Source organism: Tursiops truncatus, chromosome 9 (genome assembly GCF_011762595.2).
Source record: "Tursiops truncatus isolate mTurTru1 chromosome 9, mTurTru1.mat.Y, whole genome shotgun sequence".
Taxonomy (NCBI): Eukaryota; Metazoa; Chordata; class Mammalia; order Artiodactyla; family Delphinidae; genus Tursiops; species Tursiops truncatus.
In genome coordinates this window covers 22852536-22868620 of record NC_047042.1, presented here as the reverse complement: position 1 = coordinate 22868620, position 16085 = coordinate 22852536, and the positions used below count along the sequence as shown (strand labels likewise).

Here is a 16085-nt window from a genome sequence, read left to right as displayed (position 1 = left end):
GGAGGAATATAATGTCACAAATTGATTTTCACAAAGGAAAAAAAGTCTGCTGGTTTTTAAACCATTTTGTTTTTATCTCACAGTAAAACAAAACAAAAAACCCAAAATACCCTAAAAAAAAAATAACACATTCATTAACATATGAGAACACTTTAGAACAGAACATGAAAACAAATACAAAAGAAGGGGCAGCACTATAAGAATGCAGAGATAATAGAATACATTCAATTTGCTAAAGTCACAGAACATTAGAGGCAGAGAACATGGTCCCCTCATCCAACTACAAAATGTTTTCTCTCAGAAGCAATACAGCAGATGTAAAGGAGAAACCATCCCAGGTAACAGAAGCTGGGCAAGCAAGTCATATTTAAACAGGGGCAAACAAGCTGCCTAAATTAAAAAGTAAAACCATGGTATAGGAAAAAAAAAAAATGAGATGAGATAAATGGATGGCCTACTGAATAGTCTGAAAATTAGGACTGAAAAAACTCAATTTTTACATGATACACAACAGTAGACCACTGTAGGTTACTGTACAGGGTAGTAACACAAACAGTATAAAAACAATAATCTTCCTCCTTTCCTTGTAAGAGTTTAAGTTAAGCACAAGTTGAAATTCACATAGATTACGTTATGCAACCTAGAAATAACCACTTACATAATGGAAACACTATGCAAACTGGTACATTTTTAAAGGCTCCATTTATCTAGATACTGCACTAATTAAAATAGTCCCTATTTAATTCTCAGGCAAAAAGAATTTTCCCTGTAGAATAGTTTTGGCCTATAAACCAAATCTGAGTACATAAGATCTGTACTCATTACAAAAGTGACTAGTATTGTTACTTTTATCATCATTTAAGTGCCATTCTTTCTATTAGTTTAGCTAGTAAATTGTTCATTAAGTTTAAGTATGCTATATAACAAAATGATTCTACTACACACTAAAATGGGTAAGATATAAAAAGGACAGCTGGTAATAAAGATCAAACAAGAACAAAAGAAATTAAAATGATTACCCATTTGTTAAATTGCCAAGGAACACAACTGGAAGACAACTTTACCAAAAAGATAATATATTTTAGCTAACTCCTCTGATCAAATGTCACATATTTCCTGACCACTCCATGTAAAATAACAACAAAACCCACGCTGTCCCATATTATCCCTCTGTTGGTGGCTGGTTTTATGTGTCAATCTGGCTAGGCGATCATACGCAGCTATTTAATCAAACACTAATCTGGGTGCTGCTGTGAAGATATTTTCTGGTTATGGTTAACATCTATAGTCAGTTGATTTTCAGTAAAGGAGATTATCCTTGATAATGTGGGCAGCCCTCATGCAATGAGTTGAAAGGCCTTCAGAGCAAAAACTGAAGTTTCCCAGAAGAAAAAAAAAATTCTGCCTCAATACTGTAACATCAGTTTCTATCTGAGCCTGCTGTCCTGCACTACAAACTTCCAATTCACTGGCACCTACAGTCACGTTAAGCCAGTTCCTTGAAATACACAGAACCTACTGGTTCTGCTGCTTGCAAGAACCCTGACTGACACAAATTTTAGTAGCCAGAGTGGGGTAATACTGTAAAACGAATTCCCAAAACTGTGGAAGTGGCTTTGGAAATGGGTAATAGGGAAAGGCTGGAAGAATTTTGAGTTACTTGACAGAAAAAGCCCAGAATGCCTTGAAAGATAGTTGGTTAGAAATACGGATATTACAGGTGATTTTTTTTTTTTTTTTTTTTTTTGCGGTACGCGGGCCTCTCACTGTTGTGGCCTCTCCCGTTACGGAGCACAGGCTCCGGACGCGCAGGCTCAGTGGCCATGGCTCACGGGCCCAGCCGCTCCGTGGCATGTGGGATCTTCCCGGACTGGGGCACGAACCCGCGTCCCCTGCATCGGCAGGCGGACTCTCAACCACTGCGCCACCAGGGAAGCCCCTACAGGTGATTTTGATGAGACTTAGATGGAAGTAAAGAGGATGGTAGAAAAGCTTCTATCTTAGAGAATGAATATATATCATCATGAACACAATGTTGAAAGATATATGAATGTTAAAGATGTTTTTGTTGAGGTCTCAGAAGGAAATGAGAAGTATATTATTGGACACTGCAGAAAAGGTAATCCTTGTTATCAAGTGGCAAAAACTTGGCTTAACTATTCTAGTGCTGGGTGTAAGGTAGGACTTGTAAGAGATGAACCTGGATATTTAGATTTAGCTGAGAAAATTTTCAAGCAAAGAATGCAAGGTACAACCTTGGTTCTCCTTGCTGCTAAAGTAAAATGCAAGATGAAGGAGAGAAACTGAGGAGTGAACTAATAAGCAAAGAGGAACCAGACCCACACAGGGAAGAAGGCCAAGGACTGGAGTGATATGACCATAAGGCAGGGAACACCAAGGATTGCTGACAACCACCAGAAGCTAAGAAGAGGCAAGGGAGGATTCTTTTTTCGAGCCTTCAGAAGGGGCACAGTCCTGCTGACAAACTGATTTTAAACTTCTAGCTTCAACTATCAAAGAATAAATTTCCATTGTTATATGCCACTAGTTTGTGGTAATTTGTTACAGCAGCTTTAGGAAACTAGTATATCCCTGCCATCTTGCTTTATTTCTCTTTGTAGCAATTATCACCCCCCGAATCCTCAATAGTTATTTCATCTCCTCTCCTCCCCCATCCCTAAAACAACATAAAGGCAAAGACTTTGTTTTGGCCATGTTATAGCCCCTCCACTGGACAAACACACGCACTTCATAAACATTTGTTGAATGAAAGAATGAACAGTGTCTACAGAATATTTTAAAACACTTTCAATCAATAACTTTCAAAACACTTTCAATCAACTATTTTTTACCAATGGCATTTTTCACAGAACTAGACCAAAAAACTTTAAAATTTATCTGGAAACATGAAAGACCCCGAATTGCCAAAGCAATCTTGAGAAAGAAAAACAGAGCTGGAGGAATCAGACTCCCTGACTTCAGACTATACTACAAAGCTACAGTAATCAAAACAGTATGGTACTGGCACAAAAACAGAACTATAGATCAATGGACTAGGATAGAAAGCCCAGAGATAAACCCACACACCTTTGGTCAATTAATCTATGACAAGGGAGGTAAGAATATACAATGGAGAAAAGACAGTCTCTTCAATAAGTGAGGCTGGGAAAACTGGACAGCTACATGTAAAAGAATGAAATTACAACATTGTCTAACACCATACACAAAAATAAATGGATCAATAATAGGTTAGTTTTACCATGTTGAAGATCCAGACCTTCCAGTTATGCTGTGGGAATGTTAAATATAAAAGCACTTTAACTTGATAATCAAGTAATATGAATACAGAAGAAATCTTCAATTTATTTAATGTAGAAATGAATGAGGGTCATTCATATACTGGTCATAAAGAACCTTTAATCTAAGCCACTGCTTCTCAAACTTTAGTGTGCATTAGAATCACCAGGTGGGTAAGTTGATGCTGCTGATCTGGGGACCACACTTTGAGAATCACTGGCCTAATTCATAAGTCAAGGAGCAAAAATGACTAAGAACTAATATGACAAAGGATCAGACTGTGCACAGAGCATTTTCATTATTTCACAAATACAGGAGAATTATCTTCAAATTCTGAACTTCTATTTCTTTAACCCAAAACAAAGCAAGATTATAGTATGTTCTCCTTCATATGAAAAGATGAGACTTTTGACTGGTATCAAATAGGGAGTGAAATTGCGTTTTCTTAGGTTTCTCTTTTTAGAGGGAGCCAGGGGAGGGAGGGAAGATGGAAGGGGATATATTGGCTGTCCTGAGCTATGCTGTCTTACCCTCAGACTGTCATCTAATTCCACTGTGACCAAGACTGAGACAATTCTAGTTGACCATATATAAATACCAACCCCATAAATGACATTCCACCCCAAAACCAACTGCACATTACATTACTAAAGAAAAGGAATAGAAACATGTTATGATGATTTTCTAATAGAAGGGATGCTTTAATTCTATATTCGGCAAAAATATAACAAGATAAAACTGTTAATCCTTTAAAGCAAAATAATCCTCATAGACACTTTCCATAAATGCCTAGTCACAGAGGTGATAATATATATTTATAGTGCCTTATTGCCTCAATTTGAATTTGTTAATTCCCATACCAAAAAATAAGTGAAACTGAAATTTTGTATCAGCAGTTAAAAATCAGACAATGAATTTATACCACAAAACACACAAAATGATTAAGCACACTCGAATTTCCAAGTAGAATTATTCTAAGTATATTTTTGCCCTCATTCTTCTGAGGCTCACTTAATATATAAAAAGCAAAGTTGGAACCATATATTAGCAATGATAGTAATTTAACAGAATTCAAATCCAAAATAAGACAAAGTTTATTTGAAGTTCCTGACAGACCTATGTTTATCTGTAAGCCAGCAAGTGAAAACAGTAACTAAAAACATCCTGTGAAATTTTACCTCACCCAAGGAGACTAAATAGAGCAAGGTAAGTGGACTTCCTGGAAGGATCATGATGACAGACAACTCCTGATGTTGAAATCGCAACTTTGAGAAACCTAGGCTGGAAGTGAAGTGTATGGTCTGGAAGCGAATGTTTAGGGCGCATCTACTGAAGAACGAAACTGAATTTTACACAGTTAGATTGCCCAAGGCACCAAATAATTGATGTGACATTTACCTTTGCCGTTTCCCATCATTTACAGAGCTCACACCTCTATGTTTCCTTTTATAGACAGTAACCATTTTACGTATAAACCTCTGACAATGAGCAAGATTGGAACAGTCTGTTAAGAATCTTAAACAAGTTTGCCCTTACCTAACCAGGGGCCTACGTCCAGAATCCTTACTTGCTAACCCTAACCCCATGCATTTCCTCCTGAAACTTCATGGTTAGAATAAAGTCATCATCTGAACGTAACAATTTAAATTTGCTATAGAATATGGTCTTAAAGCAAGGTAAATAGAAACCAAAAAAAACCCAGAATTTAAGGAGTACTAGGATTAAAAAAAGACCCAATAAAGCTTAAAATCTAAGAGTGAATTTCCTTATAATTAAAATCACTTTATAATTTTTAAATACATCTGGCAACAGTTATCAAATAAGACAAATCAGATTATTTAAAATAATACTATTTTAATATTCCTCAGTTTGGTTATTTAATATTCTCCAAATAGTAAGCAAACTATAAGATTTTAATAAGAGATCATACCAGCAGGGAAAGGAAAAAAAAAAAGCCCACTGACAGCAAAAAAAAAAAAAAAAGAAAACAGAAAAAAATTAAAAGCAAATGCAAAACAGTACCATGTTACAGTACCAAAAGTTACACGGTCAGATAAACTAATTATGATCTATATCTCTGTTTAAGAAAGCAGGGCAATGTTTGTTTTTTTGGAGGGAAGCTGCCAGGGAAAACTGAAATTAAATTTTAGTTTTCTGGAAAACTTAATTACATTAATCACTGAATGTGGGATAATGTAGTGATAAATGATAGTAACAAATGTATTATGTTTAAAATACTTATGGAGAGAATCAGAGGTATAGTTGCATATATTTAGCTGTGCTCCCCACAACTTGTAATATTGAGCTTCTTTACGAGGTGAGATGATGAATATCTCTTTTTAATCTTTCACTAGGAGCCTTTCTTTAAGATGGTTTCAGAAATTCTGCTTTACTATCATACTGTTTCAGAGCACTGGAGTTAACTGAAGCAAAATTCAGCAGTTTTTCTCATACTTTGAAAACTGTTACTTACTGGAAAAAGAAAAACATAGTTCTGTAAATCTGAATGCAATGTTTAAATGAACTTCCCTCAGCCCAGTTCATGACACAATGAGCGGACTAGACAAAATGAACTCCAGATTCCCTTTCATTCTAAAGGCTACCACTTAGTGCTTCTCTGTTCAGACTTCAGTTAAGTTATAGTACACTGTAAATGAAATGAACATTTTTCATCATGAAATAGTACAAACATGAGTTTGCATAAATAAAAATCTTCGTGAAAAATTTTAAAAAGGTAACTTTTAAAAATATTTCCATAAATAAGCATATATTCTATCAGTAAAACCTAAAACTGGATGGCAACACTTTCCCAAAATATAAAATATTAGAGCAGTACTTTCTTTTAAAAATAAAAGCCAAAAACTATTTTTATTTAAGTCACTGTGAAAAATATAGGCAAAAGGAATTTGCATGGCTATTTTTTCTTAAATAAAAATATAAATATTCCTCCTGAATGTTTCTTGACCTCTTTCAGCCCAAAATTCTTTTGTCCAATCAGGTGTGAAACATTTTTTGTAATTTCAAACTCTAAACATTTAAAAACTTTTATTAGTATACCTTTTTTTTCTTAAACAGTGTGTTCTGTATCTAAATTCATAAATCATATGTTTTGAAGATACTCACTTAAAATGAAGATCTTTGAAAGTAAAATGGGTTTCAACAATTCCCGTAGTTTTCACTCGGGTTCTGAGAACATCTTGTTGAGTTGGGATATAATTTGGTTGTGCAATTCTGTCCAAGTCATTCAAATAGCTGAAAAAATAAACAACAATATGCTAATAGCTAACACTGTCAATAAAGATCATCTAAACCAAAGAGTAAAACATTCTGATGCATGCAATACTCCAGATTACTGAAGTTTTTATATTTCTGTGGAATGATGTGATTTTAAGTCTATATCTTACACAACTCTCACAGAAATGAAAATTTTTATACTTCTCCAGCCACAAAGTTCCTTAAATATTTCAGTAATTCTCCTTGTTGGAAAAGAAAACAAAGTAATGACTTTATGAATATCCAAACTCACGGCACACCATGAATTTGTCCCTTAAAACTCTTTATTACACTTCTTTGATGTAGCACTGTGTTTATGTTCCAGACATTATTCGTTTGTTGAGAAATTAGAAAGCCTTCCTAAGTAGTGAGGAAACCTCTGGCCAAAGGCTGAATTCAATATTGTTTCTTTTCAACCAACCTTAAGTAACATACAGGAAAACATGACACATGCTCCTTCCTATACTCTACATTTTACTGCCTCTATGAATCAGTATTCATATTTTACTTCTCATTGATTTCAGTCACTCATTCAACTTTCTGCCAATGATGCAAAATATGTTGTGCTATAAAAATGTAGTGGTGTCGTACCATGCAATTCTTTCATTTTGTGTCCACTTATGTAGTAGAATCAATAATGTTACAGTCCAGGTATGGAGAGATTAAGGTGAACCTGAGTGGTTCAAGAGGGCTTCATGGATAGTGAAGGGCATAAATAGAAATCTGACAGGTGCAACGGATAAAAGGGAATGTCATTCACATCAGGAAAAGCAGTAGAACAGTGTGGAGGTAGGAAGAGTCACGTCTTGTATCTCAGAAAGTAAGTCCACTAGTAGGCTATGCATGCAGTTAATCCTAAGGTCAGTTGAATGTGGGCCGCATCACTGAAGTGTTTTCTAATACTAGAGTGGAAGAGTCCAAGATAATTTAGACGATACTCTAGGTTTATTATAGAGAGGCACCAACTTTTGCAACTTTAATTGATGTTATCCTCTGAAACTGTTCCTTAGCCATTTAGAATGGGGTCTTATAAACAAAAGGAGCTCAATAAATATTTTATTTCTGGAGATGGGGTTGGAAAGCTATCCTGTGAATTAGTAATCAAAATGTTTTAGACAGTTAAGTCTATGTATGTGATGCTGATACCAGAAGCTGATACCAGAATACATGGATATGATAGCTTGAGTTATCTGTATTATATTGACTGAATTTAAAATAATCAATGTATTACTGCATTGGTGATAATCCCCTAGTACTTCATCTGTGTTTTTAGTTCCACATATATAACATTCACCTTACTGTAAGAAAACCTGACTTAAAAAACAAACGAACAGGCCATGGCTAGATTTTACTAATTGTCCCTTTGAAATAGTGAGCTATTCTTATCTAAAATTTACTGATTACTTCTGTGTACATTTCTTTGCTTAAAACTGCTACAGTTCTATTAGCCTCTAAAAATAATGCACATTTATATTTCAACAGGACAAAAAAGAAAAACAGGCATTGTGAAAAACTCCAATTGTTTTAAAAGATCACAAATTTAAAATGTAAATTGGTGGTTAGATGGTCATAATGGGCAGCTTGGCAGCATCCCCTATCTCCGGTCAAGAATTCAGAAATCAAGATAGCTTGTAACTACCACAGGGAAAAAAGATTTTTATGATTCCCTTCATTCTTGGAAAATGGCTCCATGATTGCCATCTTAAGATCAGAAGGACCAGTAATGAAATAACGGGGAGCCAAAGTGACGCGTTTCTTTCAGAGCGCGTCCAAGCACTGTGCACAGGAAAAAGGGTCTTGGTAAATATACTGAGGGGGGTCCAGAAAGATAGGGGGAAAGGAACTTCCATCTATTGTCCCTAAGAAGCACCCCTTCATTATTCAAATAGTTCCCCTTGCTGGGCTCAGCTCAGAGAAACCTTCTCACCGTGAGTGACTTCCACTTAGATCTTTCTGCAGGTTCTGGTGGTGCCAAAGCAAGTATGGAGCACGAAGAGCTGTGTCCTTGCCCTAAGAATTTTTTTTCTAATTTTCTCTCCTAGCTTCTGTAAAGTTTGGTTTACTAATTTAAGGGCATATTGCGTGATGACCATGTATCACGCAATGGAGATAACACTGGGAAAAACAGACCTTACTGAATTTACAGTGCAGTGGCAAAGATAAAAAAGGAATCAAACAGTCTCAATATAAGTCAAATCACCTCAAAATAAATGTAAATCTGTGAGTAGTATGGAAAAAAATACATCACATCACGAATACCTAACAGGGAGTCAAAGGCCTACGCACTGAGTCGAAGAGTATTTCCTTCTAGAAGTGAGGACACCAGTTGGAGAGATGGGCTACACGGCAATAAGAAGATGTTACATACACATATATAAACTATGTATGTAATAATTTATATGTTTATACACTTGTACAACACTAAAAATACATATTGAGAAATATAGCATTATAAAAACTGTGACGGGTTACACAGTAATTTGTATTACTTATTCATTCACACTAAATCAGTTACCTAACACTGAGTACTCTGACGTGCACTACATGACATGCTATACGATAATAAGGTCCTCAGGAGCCATAGCCCGTTGGTTTTCCACTGTGGCAAACTAGGTGTATTTACCTGGACCTTCTAATACCTGTCATCTTCTATTTAATCCTCATTTGTGTTCCTAAGAGCCAATAGCTCTGTCAAGAAGACTGAGTAATTTTGGAAAGTAAAATGAGAGCAAGGCACATGTCTCTAGTCATATCATCTTTGACATTTCTGAGTGTGTGCGCCAAGTAACGGAAACAAATCCTTGATTCTTTTTTTTTTTTTTTAAATTCTGCGTGGATCATCAAACAGAAAGCTCTCTGATTAGGTTTTATCAAAACTTCCTTTATAGACTTTTCTGGAGCCACCACCTAGAAAATCAGGGCAGATTTTTCTTCTAAAAAACTAGACTTAGATATCTGTAAACAATGTCCAATGCAACAGGGCACATACAGTTGACAACTTTCAACTAAATCATTTACCTGAGTACTCTGTGTCACTGAGTACTCTGTGTCTGTCACTGGACAAGTAACTTCTCAGGCACTTAGTAAACAAAAAGCACACAAATCAGTTACCCTCCCCTTTGGCTAGCCCCAGGTAAACCAGAGATACACCCAAATTCAGAGTGAATGTTCGCAAGTTCCAATTACTTTCTTGGAAATATACTGGAAACAGCTCCATTCGGCATGTTTCAATTAGTTACATGAGTCCCTTGAGACAACTTTTGAACACAAGGGAAATATGAGCCTTGCTACCTACAAACACACACAAAAAAGACAGAAGTTTTGAAATACTGTCATCCTAAATATCCTGAGTTGTATAAGAATGTGTCAGCCAACTCTGCATTAAAAGTGACCTGGAAGTATACCTGACTTCCAAGTAATTATTCATGATAGTGTAGTTCTGAAGTTATGATTACTTACTATGCTGCAGAATCATTAAGCTGGTACTCTCGGGACCTGTTGAAGCAGGCTTGTACACCACTGTCTTTCCACAATCTCTTTATAACTCCAGCAAGTTCTGCAGTCATAAAACCTTCCTCAGCAGCGCCAGCAAGCACAAAGAGTTGGCGGGCATCATCCTGAAGATTCAAAGTCCATTTTTATTTAAAAAGTAAAAAGCCAGACACTACAGATAAAGTATATTATAGATTACCAAAAGTGCAAGAGTGAATTTCCTTTATGCCTCTTATTGGTGTCATAACTTGGATTTCTCTAAAAGAACCACTTAAAAAATTGGCTTAATCAAAAAAGCATAATCTTAAATCATGAGTCCATGTTTTGTGATATTAGTAACAGCTATCAAGGCACTAAGGAGCTGAAAGAATGACGACACTTGCAGCTCATGAGAGAATATATTAACCAACTACCCACTGACAGTCTGTTGTACCCTTCTGAGAAAACAGAAGAATGTATGCTTTGCCTCTCCCTTACCAAAATGTTTCTAATCTAAAAAACACATTAACACCATTAGAGGTTATTTTTAGAATCTAATTAAATGTTAGCTTTGTGATATACTTCACAGATGCAAAATAAGTTCAGAGAAGGGAGAAATCAATGTGGGATAAAGCAAGAATAGTTCCACAGAATGGTGCGAGATTTTTCAGAAGACCTTAAAGTATGTATACCTTCAAATCAATGGGCCAGGAGATGGGGATAGCTGTTTGCTAATCCAGGCAAGGAAACAAAATAAACACAGCTTTGGAGTAGAAATACTCATGACACATACAGAAGAGAGCATGCAAAGTTTTTAAATGAAGGAATACTACACATAAATTTAATTAAATTTTGCTTAAGTTTTGAGGCTACAATATTTAGTTATTCTGATCCATAGTTAATCAAGCCCACAAAAGAGATATGAGCCACTGACACAATTCTAAATTTTCCAAAATTTAGACAAATTTAGACAAAATTTGGACAATTTTTAGAATTGTCCAAAAGAGATATGAGCCACTGACGCAATTCTAAATTTTCTAATAGCACATTTTAAGAAGTGTAAAAAAAAAAGTAAAATTAACTGTAACAATATATTTTATTTAACCTGTATATAAAATACCATTTCAACATGTAATCAATATAAACTTATTGAGATATTTCATATTACTATAGATATTTAGTCTTTGAAATGTGGTGTTTCTTTTATACGGACAATGCATCTCAATTCGACACATTTCCAATACTCAGTAGCCACATATAGGTAGTAGCTACAGTGCTCTATAACACAACTCTAGTCTTCAGGTAATAACACAGTTAATACAAAAGTAAGGGATATGTGAAGTTACCATCTTCACAAAGATTCTTTCTGGCCTGAGATATGCGGCTTTATGTTAACTGGATACAGTCCATAATTTTTCTCTAGGGGCATTTTTTCCAACGTGGTGTAGTAGCTCTTCATAAAGTGCTGGCACACATTATGATAAGGCATACAGAAGGGAAGCATTTGGTGACATGGGCTAGCAGAGGGTACTAGCTGACAGTATAAATTCATTCTACTGCCAGTTCGTGAAACATTTTCTTTTCAGATGGAACCCATCGTGAGAAATAATTAAGTCACTCAGCATGGGAACGTTATTATTCAAGCATATGTTTCCCTTTTTAGTAAATCACAAGAGAAACGCATGCAAGCAAGTAACACTTGTACCATGTCCTTAATAAACCCCAAAAAAACACAATTTCAAGTCGTTTTTAGCACCATTTACCGAATTCCAGTAAACAGTTATTCAATTTTCCAAATGACTTATATGAGAAATTTCTAAATTTGGTTATTTTTATTTTTAAGTGACATCAAACGTACTTTTCTCCAACCATTTTAGAAAAGTGCTTTTCACTTAAGTGAGCTTTAAAATGAGCTTTCATTATGATATATTTATTCAATTTCCATAAAATGTGTTGACAGAAAGGACTAATGCCCTCTGATATGGGTCATAAGATCACGTTCTCTTCAAACTTTCCAGGAAAGAAGCCTGAAGAAGAGACCTGGGAAACTGTAGCTCTATTTATAAACTGCGGCATTCAAAAATGTCTCCTCTTCACAAAATGTAAAGAAGTCTCTTTTCCTTAAAAAACGAACTGGAATACTCATCTCCATTTCATTAGCAGGACATTCAGATGTCTGCAGATGAGCTTGAAGTAATACATTTAAGCAGGAAGGTACTTTAGAAATTATTCTACCTAATTTTTTGTTTTGTTTAAAAAGAACCTGAGACATAGAGAGATTGTGCAATTTATTTAACGTTCCACAGGTAGTCACCCAATCCCACATATTAGTCAACAATTACTAAGCAGCCACTTCCTAAGACAAGATAAATTTGACAACTGCAGAATGATGACAATAATCCTATCTTGTCATGGACTGAAGTCTTTTCAAGATTCATTTAAAATGTTACTTAAGAACATTTAAGAAAGAAAGACAAACCTGAGTGTACTAAAACAGTATGACATAGTGTCGAAAAAGGGTAGGGATTACTAAAGGGCTACAGGTAAGTAAAGCAGTTTACAGGAACTCTTTCTGTAGTGTTAAAAAGAAATTTATTTGCCAGGCAATTATTTGCAAGTAGCAAGGAAAAAAATCCTCGGATGTAGCCGAGTTAGTATGTTTTCAAATGACTAAGAACTAAATGAAAATAAGATGGTTTAAAGAATGTAAATTCTAGTTCATATAACTGCATGTTTGGGGAACTCAGAAAGGAGATACAAAATGCTATCCTGTCAAGAGACACATAATAGCCTCTTCTCACACAGTGATGGTCAGGGAGCACCTGTTAGTTAGTGACAACACATTTTATTTGAAGCCGTCACCTATTTTGTGAGAATTATGGGGAAGAGAGGACTTTGAGGGACCATGATGGCTGTCTTCTGATATATCAGGAATCATCAAGTAAGAAAGAACTGACTTTGTGCTTAGGCACAGAGCAGAAAAAGAATTCTGAGGGCAAAAGACATCAGATTTCAATTCAATAAGAACACTTTTTCACAACCAAAGCTATCCAAAAACACACAAAAAGGAGGGAGAGTGAGAGACTGCAATTGTTAAGCAAAGGCTAGATGAGTGTTTCAACAGAAAACATCAGAAAGCCCTTCTACAATAGAGTCTAAGTAATATGATAAAGGAGTGTCAAAAAAAATAGTGCACCTTTGAATTTTTGACCACAGGGATAATGTACTGATGTCATGATTGATACAGGTATAGAAATCCTTTGTTTCAATGCTTTAGGATAATTATTTCATTAATAACATTAGGCAACAATACCAAACACCACATACAATGAGAATTACTGACATATTTAATCTACCACATTTCTAGAGCATACAATCACTCCTATAAATTTAAGCCAGTTATACTGCTTTCACCAAAGTTAGTGTACTGGTAAGGAAATCTTGAGAACTTTAGTGAAGTCACCTCTCCATAGCAGCTGGTGCCAATCCCAGATGTTAAAGAACTGCTTTAAGAAATAAACAAATGTAAAACTTTTTTTCACTAAAAACACAACTGTAACCAAAGTAAAAATGACTGAGGCAAGGAAAGAGGAAGTTGTTTTTCTTTTTTTCCCCTGTAACACTGCTTAAGGGGGAAGGGGTGGGGGAAAAAAGTAAAATCATCTAAATTAATTTTTGACTAAATTGCAGAGAGCATGAGCTTCATTATGTCAAGAAGAGAAATTATAATAAGTATATTACATAAATATAACTTTTATGTATATATATGAATCTTATAACTATATAGCTTTAATTTTCAAATTAATAAAATAAACAAACTATTCTTTGTATGCACAATAGAACCTATTGTGAAAAGATAGACAAACATGTAATAAATAATACATGAACTGAGCAAAGTAGAAAAATACTGTGCTGGAGGCATATAATACATTTCAAATGAAGGTTAGTATCACTTTGTCACATATATAAATCAGTATTTCTCAGAATCAAAAACAACATAATATTATAACTTCTTCATCTTAGTTCTCAACGATAAACCAGACTACTACTATAAATAATTCAAACATTCATCTGGAAAAAGGATAAGTAGAAATAACTAGCAACATTTTGAAAAAGAATACTGGGGACAGAGGGCTGAAATGATCAGATATTAAAAGTCTACATACAATATGTAGAACATCTAGTATTAATGCAGATCAACAGGGGGAGAAAATCCCAAATGTGAACTTACATGACAAAGGTGGCAAGATAAATCAGTAGGAAAGAATACAATTATTAAAAAAACACTCGTGAATAATTAGATAGCCATATGAAGAGGAAAAAAAATAATGCAGATCCTTATTCCATGCATACAACAGAGTTTCAGAGGGATTAAAAAACTAACATAGAAACGATGTTGAAATTCACTCCCTAAAAAACTTCTAAAATAGCACAAATATTCAGTAAATCTTTGGTTGAGAGAAGGTTTTCTAAATTTAAACACAATGGAAGAAATAATAGGGGAAAAATTTTTAAATGACAACCTAAGATTAAAGGCAATAAGCCAAATGTGAGAGAAAGGGACAAAGGGTTAATATACAAGTACATACAAACAAGCAAATACATAATCAAGACACCAAGACTCCAATCCGTAGATGAATAAAGGATAAAATAAGCCACTAACAGAGAGAAATAAAAACAGTCAATAAAGAAATGGAAAACTGCATAGTTATATTAAAAAATTGAAAATGCAAGTTAAATTAAAATAAGACTTACTAATAAATTAGCCAATATTTTAAACATGTCAGACTCCAAATGTTGGCTACCCAGAGTGCTAAGAAAAGGCACTGCTGCTAGGAAAGTAAATTGACACAGCCTTTCTCGAAAGCAATCTGGCAAATCTGGCAGAGACATAATCTAACTAAATAATGAAATTAATTTTAAAATTAGAGGAAGAGAAAAGTGGCCATTATGCAGGAGCACGCTGAGGTTTGGGGGTGAAAGGGAGCTTAAGTCAATTCTAGGCAAGGTTTTCTGTTCCTTACAACCCAGCTTATTCCAAGGAAGTGCTTCTCAAGCTTTCTGGGATGAAAGATCTGTCTTGTGTTTTATTTGTTTCATTTTCTTTTATTTCCAATCTTTCAGAACTAATACTATTGGAAAAATAACATTTAAACGACATAAAATATAAATACATTTTTGTAAACTATCAGAGTTAATGTATAAATTACTCTGTCAGTTGCTGTAAAAGTTGGTCTAATCGCTTCCTTTACTTCTGTACTCACCTGTGCACATGCCTGTGTGCAGGCACTGTCCACGGACCACACTCTGAGCAGCACAACTCTAAGCGATGCAGTGACATGTTGATAGGCCCCTGTTCAACACTTCCCTAACTGTACATTATTAAAAACAAAATAATCTAATTTATCAATAAACTGTCATCCACAGATTGACTACACGCATTATAAGAGTTTTGAAAGGATATTAGGCACAAATTTTGATTGCTCTTTGCCAGCCTTGAAACAGTTTTGTTTCCTCTTATTTTAAATAACTAATGTGTAATCTGCTTTGCATATCTGGTAGCTGCCAAATACGAAGCAAACCACAGAAAATTGTCACTGTCTCTTAAAATTTTACATCTTTTAGTCAGTTCTCACCCAGTTAACCTACATATTAAAATGTAATTCCAATCAAGATACCGACAGGCTTTTTTTGTTTGTTTCAAAAGGGATGTGAGGAATTAAGTTGATTCCCAAGTTTATCTGGAAGAGAAATGCATTATAGCCTTTATATTTTGGTTAAAAAAGAACAATGGGATGGGTGCACTTACCCTACCAGATACCAATATCCTATGAAGCAAGAGAAACTAAAATAATGTGACTCTGACAAAAATAATAGTAGTATAATCATTATAAATAACAACAGCAATAACAAACATTTACTGAGCATTGATTATGACCAAGGCATGTAGTAAAGGCTTGTCATTATTTCTCAGAACGCTGTAAGGTGGATGTTATTATTATTTCCATCTTAATTATGAAAATAAGTGACTGAGCTAGGGAAGA

General features: G+C 34.9%; 1 protein-coding gene across 2 annotated transcripts in view; it reads right to left on the bottom strand.

Moving 5' to 3' along the window:
* The window catches only part of GNAI1 (G protein subunit alpha i1), a 90119-nt gene that overhangs the window by 15761 nt on the left and 58273 nt on the right, over positions 1-16085 (bottom strand). For both annotated transcript variants that reach the window (XM_019940519.3, XM_019940518.3), the window contains exons 5-6: positions 10030-10187; positions 6421-6549 (exon numbers count right to left, since the gene is read on the bottom strand). In XM_019940519.3, coding sequence (XP_019796078.1) covers positions 6421-6549; positions 10030-10187 — 287 coding nt within the window. The remainder of the gene's footprint in view (positions 1-6420; positions 6550-10029; positions 10188-16085) is intronic.